This window comes from Psammomys obesus, unplaced genomic scaffold (genome assembly GCF_907164565.1).
Source record: "Psammomys obesus unplaced genomic scaffold, mPsaObe1.curated_primary_1811, whole genome shotgun sequence".
Taxonomy (NCBI): domain Eukaryota; kingdom Metazoa; phylum Chordata; class Mammalia; order Rodentia; family Muridae; genus Psammomys; species Psammomys obesus.
Window position 1 is genome coordinate 6,357,399 of NW_026596040.1, and position 12,005 is coordinate 6,369,403.

General features: G+C 43.3%; 1 protein-coding gene across 4 annotated transcripts in view; it reads right to left on the bottom strand.

Annotated features, from left to right (window-relative positions):
• Window positions 1-12,005, bottom strand: part of Mcc (MCC regulator of WNT signaling pathway) — a 214,794-nt gene that overhangs the window by 43,648 nt on the left and 159,141 nt on the right. For all 4 annotated transcript variants that reach the window (XM_055622793.1, XM_055622797.1, XM_055622796.1 and 1 more), the window contains exons 5-6: window positions 9,328-9,491; window positions 7,142-7,348 (exon numbers count right to left, since the gene is read on the bottom strand). In XM_055622793.1, the coding sequence (XP_055478768.1) occupies window positions 7,142-7,348; window positions 9,328-9,491 (371 nt within the window). The remainder of the gene's footprint in view (window positions 1-7,141; window positions 7,349-9,327; window positions 9,492-12,005) is intronic.

Sequence of the window (12,005 nt, forward strand, 5' to 3'; positions counted from 1 at the left end):
GAAATTCCCTTGGAGCAAATTGCATTCAATAGTCAAGCCAATCAAAAGAGCCTAATGCTTTGCTGTGGCTTCCAGAAGCTGCGGATTGCTGGAAATGTGCAATGTCTTTACAACACAACAGACACAAGGGCCACAATCAAAACATACTAGACTGTGAAGACACATGCCTGCTGGAGTCCAACAGAATTCCTGATGGTAATTTATTCTGAAACAGTCCCCTAACCAACCAAAGGCAGTGTCAGTGTGGAGGTTCATCAGGCCACAGGGCAGAGGGGGGAGGGGCCATGCTTCCACTATGTTCCCTGGCAGCTTCCTTGGAGTCAGTGAGGTCCTGAATAATTAACAAAGTTAACATCACTCTAAAACTTACATTTAGTCTAAACGTGAAAGGAAACAAGCAATTGCCTGATCCTGGAACACCAATCAGTAGACTTGGTTAGTTTGGTTGGTTAGGATTTTTGAGTTAGGATTTTTTTTTTTTTTTAAGATTTGTTTGTTTTATGAATGCTCTATCTGCAAGCACACTTGCATGGCAGACGAGGCATCAGATCCCAATATAGATGGTCGTGAGCCACCATGCAGTTGCTAGGAATTGAACTCAGGACCTCTGGAAGAGCAGACAATGCTCTGAGCCATCTCTCCAGCCCTAGGTTCTTATTCTTTAGCCTAGGCTGGCCTTGGATCTTACAGGAACTCCTCTGCCTCCATTTCTCCAGTTCAAGGATTCAGGCAAACGCCACCACCATGGTTGGCTTTTGAGTAATACAAATAGTCCTAGCAAATTTATTTTTAAAAAATCATTAAAAATGACCCATAGTTTAGAAAAAAAATGCTTTCTAATCACAATGGTACTAAATGTTGACTGTGGAAAAGCTAAATAACACTAAAAGTTAAAAATTTAAAAGGTTCATATGTCCCTTCAAACTGCTCTCAGACAATTGTTTCTAGTCATTTCCCATATGCATTCATGTGGACAACTAATTTCTAATATATACATTCTTATTTTAAAAGCTAAGGACTCTGTGAAAATTAACAAACACCTTCCTTTTGGATTATGCTTTATCTGTAAATGACAATGTTCATCAGTAGGCGGAAACCCAGCTGAAGGGAGGCTAGTCAGCTATAGGGAAAGAAGGGCAGCTGGAGATTTAATGACCCAATCTCCTAGAGATTAAATGACCCAATACCAGAACTACCCAATAAACCACATTAGCTTAGGCAAGGGCCTGGAGGCAGGCAAACAGCTATCAGAGATCTCCTTTTCACTCCTCCCATGGGAATGGCTTAGATCAGGATTCCCTCAAAAGTGATGTCCAAATTCTACATAATACCTCTGAACTTGACTATGTCAGAACAATCCCTGCAGATTGGACACTACGGATCTCTAAGATCATCCTGGACTAGGATGCAGGACAATGACCTGCATCTTAAAAGAGAACAAATGAGGGTGCTGAGGCAGAGACATGTGATCCAGTGAAGGTCATGTGGAGATTCATATACAGAATGGCTACAAATCAAGAGCCATGACACAGGAGTTGAAAGATGGAATAAAGGCTGTACCTTTCCAACCTATAGAGTCGGTGTGGCCCTGCTGTTACTGAAGACATCTTTATTGAAGGAAATATGCTTTGTTTTTGTCTACAAAATATATGTTTTGGAATAGGGACAGACAAGAACCAAAGTGTATTCAGGGCAACAACTGGTGTGTCTAGGACAGCCATGTATTGTCCTGACAACTATTCTGCAGTGGGTTCCTCTGCCCCAGCTCCTGAGCCTGGGAGGCTACTTCCTTGATTCTCTTAAACTCAGTACATAGCTGATACCGATGCAGATGTCCAAACACTGGGACTCTGACGGTGTATAAGGTAAGGCTCCTGTTTTTCAAGTGCTCGGAATCTAGCAAAACATGACGGGAATCCATTATGGAAAGGGAGTCGCAAAGGAACATCAACTGCAGACGCAAAGGGTACCTCTCCTTCACAGTAGGAAGAAAAGACAGTGGACTCTTGCTTCCTTCTGTCTCTCATTTATGGTTTTGGGGGCTTGTTCTGTTTTGATTAGTTTACAGAGGATCAGAGCAAGAGGGAAGAAGGTGAAAACTTTATTGATGATATAGACAAGAACACTGGGGTTTCAAACAGTGAAGGAATAAAGACGTCAAGACACACCCCTGTACCTACCCAGACGTGTGGAGGCTAGTCCCTTCCACATGCCCCTGGTACAGTATGAAGGTAGGACTATCTTCAGACAAAATCTCTAGTTAATGACAACAGTGTCCCACAGCAGCTGTGTCTATGGTGGCAGCACCAAGGACTTGCAGTGTGCCTAGTTTACCCAAGGAGGTGATTTTAAATTGTATTTGACTAGAATTTATATTAATTCAAACTCGAAAAGTTGTATGTGGCTAGTTGTTACTGTACTGGTCAGTTAGGGCTGTATAGTTACTCAAAGAAATTAAACAGCTGCCCACACTTGAAGCTGGGTGACACTGTAAATCATGGTATTCCTCAGTGCAGCAGAAGTGTACACACAGAGAGAGAGAAAGAGAGAGAGAAAGAGCCCCTTCTCACTCCCCATCCCCAGAGAGAAAAATATCAGCATTGGACATGTGGAATTTGAGGAAACTCCTGCCTAGTCTACATAGAGAGTTCCAAAACAGCCAGGGCTATATAGAGAGACCCTTTCTTAACAAATAAACAGGAACTCTAAGGAAGCTGATCAGAGACAAAGGTATATACTTAGGAAGTCTGGGTATGGTTAAAGCCTAGGGAGGAGAGAAGGGTAGTTAGGAAGAAGACATAGGCAAGGGTCAGTGGAGGGCAGAGAGAGGAGCATCTGCTCCACTGGGGACAGGAAGAAAGGGCAGGCATAGGTAGGCAGAAAGAAGGTAAATTTGCAGAAAGAAGAAGGAAGGTGGAAGCTGAAGGGACTCTCACAGTGCATTTTTCTCTTCTAGATATAGTGAAGTGAATTAGCAGAAAGGAATGTGACCTAGAATCACAAAGAAAGAAAAGATTCGGGATGGTCAAGCCAATACAGCAGTGCCTAGGACTCAGCTGAGCTTTCATTCAAGTCAACACTGAGGAGGTATTTTTTTTTTTCTAACTCTGGAGACCTTATTAAAATAATAGTAAAAGATAGAAAAGAGAGAAGAATACATACGGGGCAGTCGTAGAAACAAGAGCGGGACAGACTTCAAAAAGCCAATAGAAGGCAGAAGTAGAACATTCTGTGGTGTATCTGAGGAGAGGTGGCCAGTCTTCCCACAAGATGGGCAGCAGGGAAAGATTCACACCAACAGATTCTCTCACAAAGATAAGCGTGGCTGAAAAGAGCTGTTCAAAGGTTGCTGTTCCAGTAACTGCACACAGAACAACTAGAAACTTCAACCTAAGAGGGCCTCAGCTAAATCCAACTGGTACTCCTGTGAACAATGCATGGAAATGTCGCATGAAAAACAGAGAGAAACTCACTTCCAAGGGTAAAAGAAAGATAGCAAAATCTCCAGGTGCCAGACATAAAAGCTGACGTTATAGAGGACAGGAAGGAGGGTGAGGGATAGGGAGGGAGCTCTTGGGCTAAGTGAGATGGGAGGCTGGCAAACTGTGACGCTGGGACAAGAACAACACAGGCAACTGTGTAGTAATCAGCCGCCACACAATTCATGGCGGTGATACCCACAAAGAGCTTTCTCCTAAGATCACTGAAGTAAGGCTGCCAGACTAAATTGCGGGGCTACTAGATGACATCAGTTATGGTGCTGACCAGGGAGAGTGCCCAGGCATCCATGGAGAGGGACGTGGAACTCACTTCAACACAGAGAAAACACTCGGGTAGGACGCAGGGCATAAGGAAGAAATTGGTGCCACCACCTTTACGCTGTGGACATGCACAACTTTCTAAAAAAACATAAGGCTTCCAAAGGGACGCTGTGATCCGGTTATTTCAAGGCTATGATTCAACGGGGCATGGACTCACTGGCTTTGTGGTCCCACACTTACTCTGCCAAACCAGGGAAAGAGTGGATCATTTTGGCCTACATGGCAGCTGACCTAAGCAGTTTAGGGCAAGAGTGCAAACACTGTGAAGAAACGGTACTTTGCCAGCACATGTCTCTTTTACGTGTACTTCTGAGCCTACTGTCTTCACCCCTTAACATATAACACTGCAACAACTCTCCAGATCCCCACTGGGACCGCCACCTGGCCAGAGAACACTAACCATTTATGAGGAGTACAAGTAAGTGAAAGAACAGAGCATTTCCTTTCTTGAGTCATTAAAGCAACTTTGCTGAGATTGAATCTGCTTTTTGTAAGTGTGAGGAAATAAGTGGCTATATGGCAGGATACTCGAAAGCAAATAATTATCTCATTTAATAATGAACAGAGAGCAATAATAAAATTTGCCTGCTGTCCCTTGGTTAGTGCTCTGCTAAGTAGCTCAATTTGTTAACTGACTGCATTAAAGATCTAATTTAATTAAATCTTGAACAAGGCTCCAAAGACCTATGGAGAGCACTTGGTTTAATTACAGGCAGGGGACAAGCACCAATTTCATTGATCTAGTCAAAGTCTGAGCAATAAAGATGGGCAAGAGAAAAAACTCCAGCCTCACTTGCTTTTCAGGCTACATTGATAAATTGTGATCTCAGAGCTGCAACAGAGACAGAAAGGCAAAACATCCATGCATTATGCAGACTCTGAGAGACAAAATGAAATTGAACCTTATCCTCTCTCCAAGGCTGCAGATCATGCAAACAGAAGACCACAAGAGACAAACCCCTGAGTGATGGGGGGGGGGGTGTCTCACAGTGTTTAAAGTCTACAGAACTGGCATTCAAAAGTATCTAGAAAATTCTTTTAATGTTCACAATTGTCTAGAAATGAAAAGGCGTTACTCCAGCTCATGGGTAAACATACAAATTCCAGAGGACCTTTGAAGAAATAACGCACATTCCTTTAAATTTTGTCATTTGAAGATAAATGAGGTTCACATTATATAAATTACATAAAATATAACAATAGCACAATAGGCTGGGTAAAAATGCTACATGTTTGATTGAAGTGCATGTACTCAGATGTGTATTACTTACATTTAATTATTCATTGTCCAGGTTAGAGACATTCAAACACCAAAGGATTCTTATCGATAAAAAGAAGGTGTAAAGGTAAATCTTCCATATGACTCAAAAGTAAGTCTTGAGCATTTACAGTGTGCTGGGCACAGCATAACTATTTTGTGAGTATTATTTAATCTTCCTGCACCAGGGACCACTGTTACTCTTAATGCATGGTGAAGCAAACAGACACAGAGAGGTCAGGTATCTTGCCAAACACTTGCAGGACTTTTGCAGGTCAGGCTGTGGCCCAGGCAGTCTGGTTCTGAGACTCTGCTATATGACAGATGTATCTCTATAATACGGTGTTCTTTGTGCTGGCCTCTAGAGCGGAAAAGAGCTCTGGATGGAAGGAAGACTCACTTTTTGTTTCTTTTTTAGATATAACCAAAGGCTCCCTTGTGCTTCAGCAAATCATATTAGAGAAATAAATTTATTTTAAACCACAAGATATGGATACACCCAGGGCCAGGGTTAATTTTGCAAAACATGAGCAGTGAGAATGCACACTATAAAAAGTAAGCACACACTTAATTAGACTATCAGTCATCAAGATTGGGAGTGTGATCCAGGAAATTACAGGTGGTATAGGCCTCCATGCTAAGTCAAATTCATCAGGATCCCCAGATAAAGCCTTTGCTGACTGGGAGTATCTGATACAGCTGGGTTCTAGAAACACGCTTATGTGAGTTCAGAAAGATGTTATCCACATAGAGACAGAATAGTGGGTCTTTAATTATGACATTAGCCATAATGAGGGACAGAGTTGACAACTTCAAAACCAGCAATTTATTCTATATCTATACCCAATAAAAATTAAAAATATTTGCATACAGGGTAAAAACAGAATGACTGGGGCTGGAGAGATGGCTCAGCAGTTAATACTGGCTTACTGCTCTTCCAGAGGACAAAAATTCAGTTCCTAGTACCCCATGTCTGGCAGCTCACAGCCACCTGTAATTCCAACCCCAGGGGATCCAACACCTTCTGGCTACCATAGGCATCTGTACTCTCTCAAGTGCCAGCACCCACATACAGGCACATACACATAATTAAAATAAAAAATAGATCTATGAAAGACAGAATGATTTACAAATGCCAACCCCATTGAAGAATAAGTTACTTCCCAGGTGAAGGACACGCAGCAACATGCCACACAGGTCCATGAGCCTACTAGATGCCCGTCATTCAACTCCATGTGAAGAATCACCCATCAGAGAATGGCTAGAGTGCACCCTCCTGCACTGAGACACACAGCAGAGGAAGCCTCCTAATTCAGAGGGAAGTTTAGAAGGAACTGGTTCTGTTAGCAGAATCAGTCCTTCCACCCTCGGCCCAATCACAGCTCAAAGCCAGAGCCAAAGAACTTCTGGGTTCTGGCAGGTGGACATGCATCTTTGGAAAAGTTAGTGCAAAGGCATCGATGTTGGACCATCAGCATCTTCAGTGACAGAAGTAGGTCCTGTCGCTGTAGTTCTCCAACAAGCATGGGTCCTCATGGTGATATGAGGACGCCCTGCCACCTGTGCAAAACCACATAGGTGCACACTAACAAATGTCTACATGTAGATATATGTACACAAGTACACAGGTACTCATACACATGTACAGTTATAATAGTCTGCAGAAGACACTTTTACATTACTCAATATAAATGAGAAGACTTACTATAGAGTTAAAGAAACGTGAACAAAGAACTAGGGGGAAATTTCTGTGTTTTCCAATTATAATATCATTAGACTGTCTTAGCAGAATATCTTAATTGAGTTAGTGGAAGAAACATAACCCAGTAGAGTAGATTGAGATTGGCCACCCTGACATAATTTTACCATCTCTCAGATTTAGGATTCCTGAGAACAGTGTATTTATAATCTTAGCTCTACCCCTAAGGATCTGTTTTGAACTACTTTTATGAATGACTTCAGAACTGATGAGTCCCAAGACTGAGAATCTGTAAGGTTCCCTTTGCTCTCCTTGCCCACCCATCCCATCCCAGACCTAAGCCAGGCCTGGCTGCAAGCTCACCCTTCTCCGGAGCCTGTCCCGCTCCTCACGGATGGCATTCATAGTAGCCTTGGTCCGGTTCAGCTCCTCCTCTTTGCTGCACAACATGGCGGTCAGGCTTTCATTCTCTTCCCGCAATCCAGCCAGCTCCTTCTCCCACCGGGACCGCTCCTCAGCCAGGTTGGGATACAGATCCCGACCAAGAACTCCCTCAATCTCCTCAACTGTCTGAAAAACACAGTGAGACATCAAAGCCAGGCTAACTCCCCTGGAGAAAGGGGTCAGAAAGGATGGCGACAGCCCTGAAGCCTGTGAGCCTGGGAGTGAGGTGGAGATCCCTACAACATAGCCATGCCCCTTGGTCATTCTCTCCTCACTTGCCTGAATCATGGTTTGTGTACTCAGCAGTCCCCAGAGTTAACAACACAGGGTCCTTCTGGGTGCTACACAAGGTTTATTTCCTTTAGGAGCGCCAGGGCTGGTCACTTTGCATACAGGCAGCAGGCCAGTGAGTGATCCTGATAATGCTGTGACAAACACGAGGTTGCAGGCGCACACAGTCTCTAATTGTAAGTTTCCTAAATTACAGGCTTCCCGTGAGCCAGCTCAGCAGTAAGGCAGGTCACACCACCGTTTCCCCCTCTTGGTGCCACATTGGAATTCAGGTGGTGTGAATGAGGCTTGGTCCCAAGACAGCAGAGACAAAAATAAAGTTTCAGTGACACACAGGAAAGAATGGGCCAGTACTGGAGGTTCCTCAGACTCAGGGATTGATTTATTTAGTTAATACGGTGGATACGAACCAAATAGAAGAAAAAAAAATTAATATTATTTGCAGAGTTCTTTTAAAATTTTCAGTTTAAACACATGCCTAAAGGATGGGGAGGATGCACACAGTTAGGACAAACTCCTCTGCTTGCTCTGAGAACTGTTTATCCATATTGTCATTTACAAAGAGCCCAGGCCAGCTGGTTGTCTAATGGAAGGGGAACTGCTGAGCAGAGAGAATGCAGAGTGATGAGAAACAGAAGAGTACCGCAGTGGCCAGCCATTCTCAAGAGCTCACACCAGCTCCCCTAGGAGGAACACATTCACCCAAATCTTGCTGCCCCTGTCCCCATGGTGCTTTGTCCTTCTTTTCAAATCCAAAAGAGTTTATTTGGCTCTGTTTTCTCTATAGCTAGTTACCAGAAGTTCTTGCCCACCCCAAGTGAGAAGGATGGAGAGCCTTCCTCCCACCCCCAAGTTAACATTACAGTCAAATCTGAGACTTGGGAGACTCTGGAGAAGGAAGCACCAGTAAGCGTCTGCTTCTCCTTTCACCCATTGCTAGCACCTGTCCATCTGCAACCTAGAGGAAGAAAACTGGAAAGGCAGCTGCAATAGCATTTCATGATTCATCTAGAGGCACCACCACCCTCTTGGGAAATCCAGAATTCTTCCTGACAGAAACCTGGGACTAGATTGTCCCTTTGCATAAGTTCCTGGAAGACTTGCAAGTGTAGATTGCTAGGCCCAGGACACTAAGCCAAGGTGAAGTAAGAGAAAGACACCTGAGGCCCAGGATCAAGAGGGGCTTGGCTTCCCCATTATTCCAAAAGAGGTGCATGCTCTGAGTGCCTCTCACCACCTATTTTCTCAGGAAGGGTGGGGCTGACATCCAGATACAGCTAGGGTTAGGTGACTTAGACAAGCAAAGTTGAATTCTCGAAACCTTAAGTCTATAAGAAAGCACCTAAGGTCAACTTGCAACCTAAGAGCACTACGGTGGCTGTGCATGGTGATGCGCACTTTAACCTAGTGCTTGGGAGGCAGAGGTAAGTGGATTTCTGTGAGTGTGCAGCTACCTTGTTCAGCAAGTTCCATCCAGCTAGGGCTGCATACTGAGATCTTACCTCAAAGAGAAAAGGGGGAAAAATAGTACGGTGGACTATACCAAAATAATGTGATTTAATGCTACTATAATGTGATGTTCTCCAAGTAAGTCATCCTTTTTAGTACAAAGCCATTTCTCTTTTTTTTTTCCCTCTGAAGTAATTTAGCCTGACAAATATTTATAGGGCTCCTTCTTCTAGCTGATGACTCGGTATGTTTGCATGGCTTTTGATGGCTAATAGGTATTCAGGAAAACCATGTGTCAAGAAAGGAGTTTGCCCTCTCTCCGTCCCTGACCTCAGGAAGCCAAGAAGAAGGGGAGGAAGGCCCACCTTAATGGCCAAGTCACAGTGCTCGCTGGCTGTGGTGAGCTGCTCAATGTGCCTGTCCACCTCGGCCACAGAGAGGCTGCAGCTGCTCTTCTTCCTGCTGCAGACAACACTCTCCAGCCCAGTCAGTACCCTCTGCAGTTCCGAGTTCAAGTCACTGCAGTTATCTAAGAGAGAATGAGGACAAAATCCATTAATCAGGCCGAATGGCAATGAACACTCTCAGTTGCTTTTGCCATAAAGGAGCTCATTGGGGAGCAATGGCATTTTGCATTTCCAAAGTCAGCATCACCACCCCAGCTGCTACCTGAGGCTCAGAGCCAACACAAACCTTTTATTAAGGAGTTTTATATGTTGGCCATTTTCTAAATACCTGCACCACCCAGAATTCTCTTGCCTTCCAACAAAGGCAACCACACTGAGTTTTGCTAGTAAGAGCACAGTGCCCAGAAGAGTCATTAAAAACCTCTAGTCAAGCCCTCTTGCTCAGCCATTCAGACCAACAGTTCAGTCAAGATCTCATAACTTCACTGAAAAAAACAAACAAAAACCTTCAGAATGAGCAACGCTGATAGACATTAAAAACAGAAACTGATTAAATAGCAGGCAACAGAGTCTATGTCAGAGACAGCCCCTGCTCCCCTTACTAGGATACCCATATGGAGGCTGAGCTGTCTATTGGCTACATCTGAGCAGGGGGTCTAAGTCTTATTTATGAATGGTCCTTGGTTGGCACATCAGTCTCTGCACGCCCCCAAGGCCCAGAATTGTTGGCTCTGTTGGTCTTCTTATGGAGCTCCTGCCCAGTGTGGCTCCTACTGTTCCTCCAGTCTTTCCTACTACTCCCTGTGCTCTGCTGTGAGTCTTAGCATCTGCTATGATCTGCTCCTGGGTCGAGTCTTTCAGAGGACATTTATGGTATGCTCCTATTCTGTTTTCTCTCTTCATCGCTTTGGACGCCTATTCTATTTGCCTTTCTGAATAAGAATTAATCATCCTCCCCAGAATCCTCCTTGTTATTTAGTTTCTCTAGGTCTGTGAATTGTAGTACAGTTATCTTGTATTATATCTGTTGATAAGTGAGTATATATTATGTATGTCTTTCTGGTTCTGGTTTATCTCACTCAGGATGATCTTCTACTTCCATTCAATGGCCTGCAAATTTCATGATTTCCTTGTTTTTAATTGCTGAGTAGTATTCCATTATGTAAATGTACCACAATTTTTGCATCCATTCTTCGGTTGAGGGACATCTAGGTTGTCTCCAGATTCTGGCTAATATGAATAAAGTTGCTATGAACATGGTTGAGCAAATGTCCTTGTTGAGCATCTTTTGGGTATATTTTCAGGAGTGGTATAGCTGGGTCTTGAGGTAGCATTATTCCCAATTGTCTGAGAAAGCACCACATTGATTTCCAAAGTGGTTGTACAGGTTTGCACTCCCATCAGTAATAGAGGAGTGTTCCCCTTTCTCTACATCCTTGCCAGCATGTGCCATCACTTGAGTTTTTTTTTTTTAATCTTAGCCATTCTGATGGGTGTAAGATAGAATCTCAGAGTCGTTGTGATTTGCATTTCCCTGATGACTAAGGATGTTGAGCATTTCTTTAAATGTTTTGCCACCATTCGATATTCCTCTGTTGAGAATTCACTGTTTAGTTCTGTACCCAATTTTTAAATTGGAATATTTGGTTTGTTGGAGTTTAATTTCTTGAGTTCTTTATATATTTTGGATATTAGCCCTCTACTGGATATAGGGTTGATGAAGATCTTTTCCCAGTCTGTAGGCTGTCATTTTGTTTTGTTTAAAGTGTCCTAGGTTTTACAGAAGCTTTTCAGTTTCATGAGGTCCCATTTATTGATTGCTGATCTTAGAGCCTGAGCTGTTGGTGTTCTGTTCAAGAAATTGTCTCCTGTGCCAAAGAAATCAAGGTTCTTCCCCACTTCTTCTAACAGATTGAGTGTGTCTGGTTCCTGGTGGGGGCCTTGCTAGGCCACAGAGGAAGAGGATGCAGGCAGTCCTAAGAGTTGCTGCGCTAGGGTCAGATGGTAGAGGAGGAGGGCTCCCCTTTCTGAGGACTAGGGGAGGGGAATGGGGGGGGAAGAGGGAGGGACTAGGAGGAGATGAGGGAGGGGGCTAAAATCAGGATGTAAAGTGAATTAATTATAAAAAGTAAATTTAGAAAAAAAAAACAGAAACTGAGGACTGTAGAGTTGGCTCAACAGTTAAGAATACTGACTGTTCTTCAGAGGACCCAGGTTCAATTCTCAGGTCCCATGTGGCAGCTCACAGATGTCTGTACCTCCAGTTCCAGAGGATCTGACACCCTCACATAGATATACATGTAGGCAAAACACTAATGAATATTAAAATAAATAAATTACATATTTAAAAAACCAAAAACCAAAAAACCCAAAACTGTAAGAAACTACCCCTGCCCCCATACAGCAACTATTAAAAAAAAAAAATGTTCCACCTAAGCAATTTAATCCATTTCCTCCACTGGGAGACTAATAAACTTCTAACAAATTCCATAGTTCTCAATGTAAAAGTAAACAATTCCAATCATTTCATTTTAATAATCTGGGTTACTCTTAAAGTGCTGAACTCCAGAGTCTGGTCAAGGAAAGAAAATTATAGTACGAGTTAGATACAAGTTATAAAATAGCTTATCTGTGAA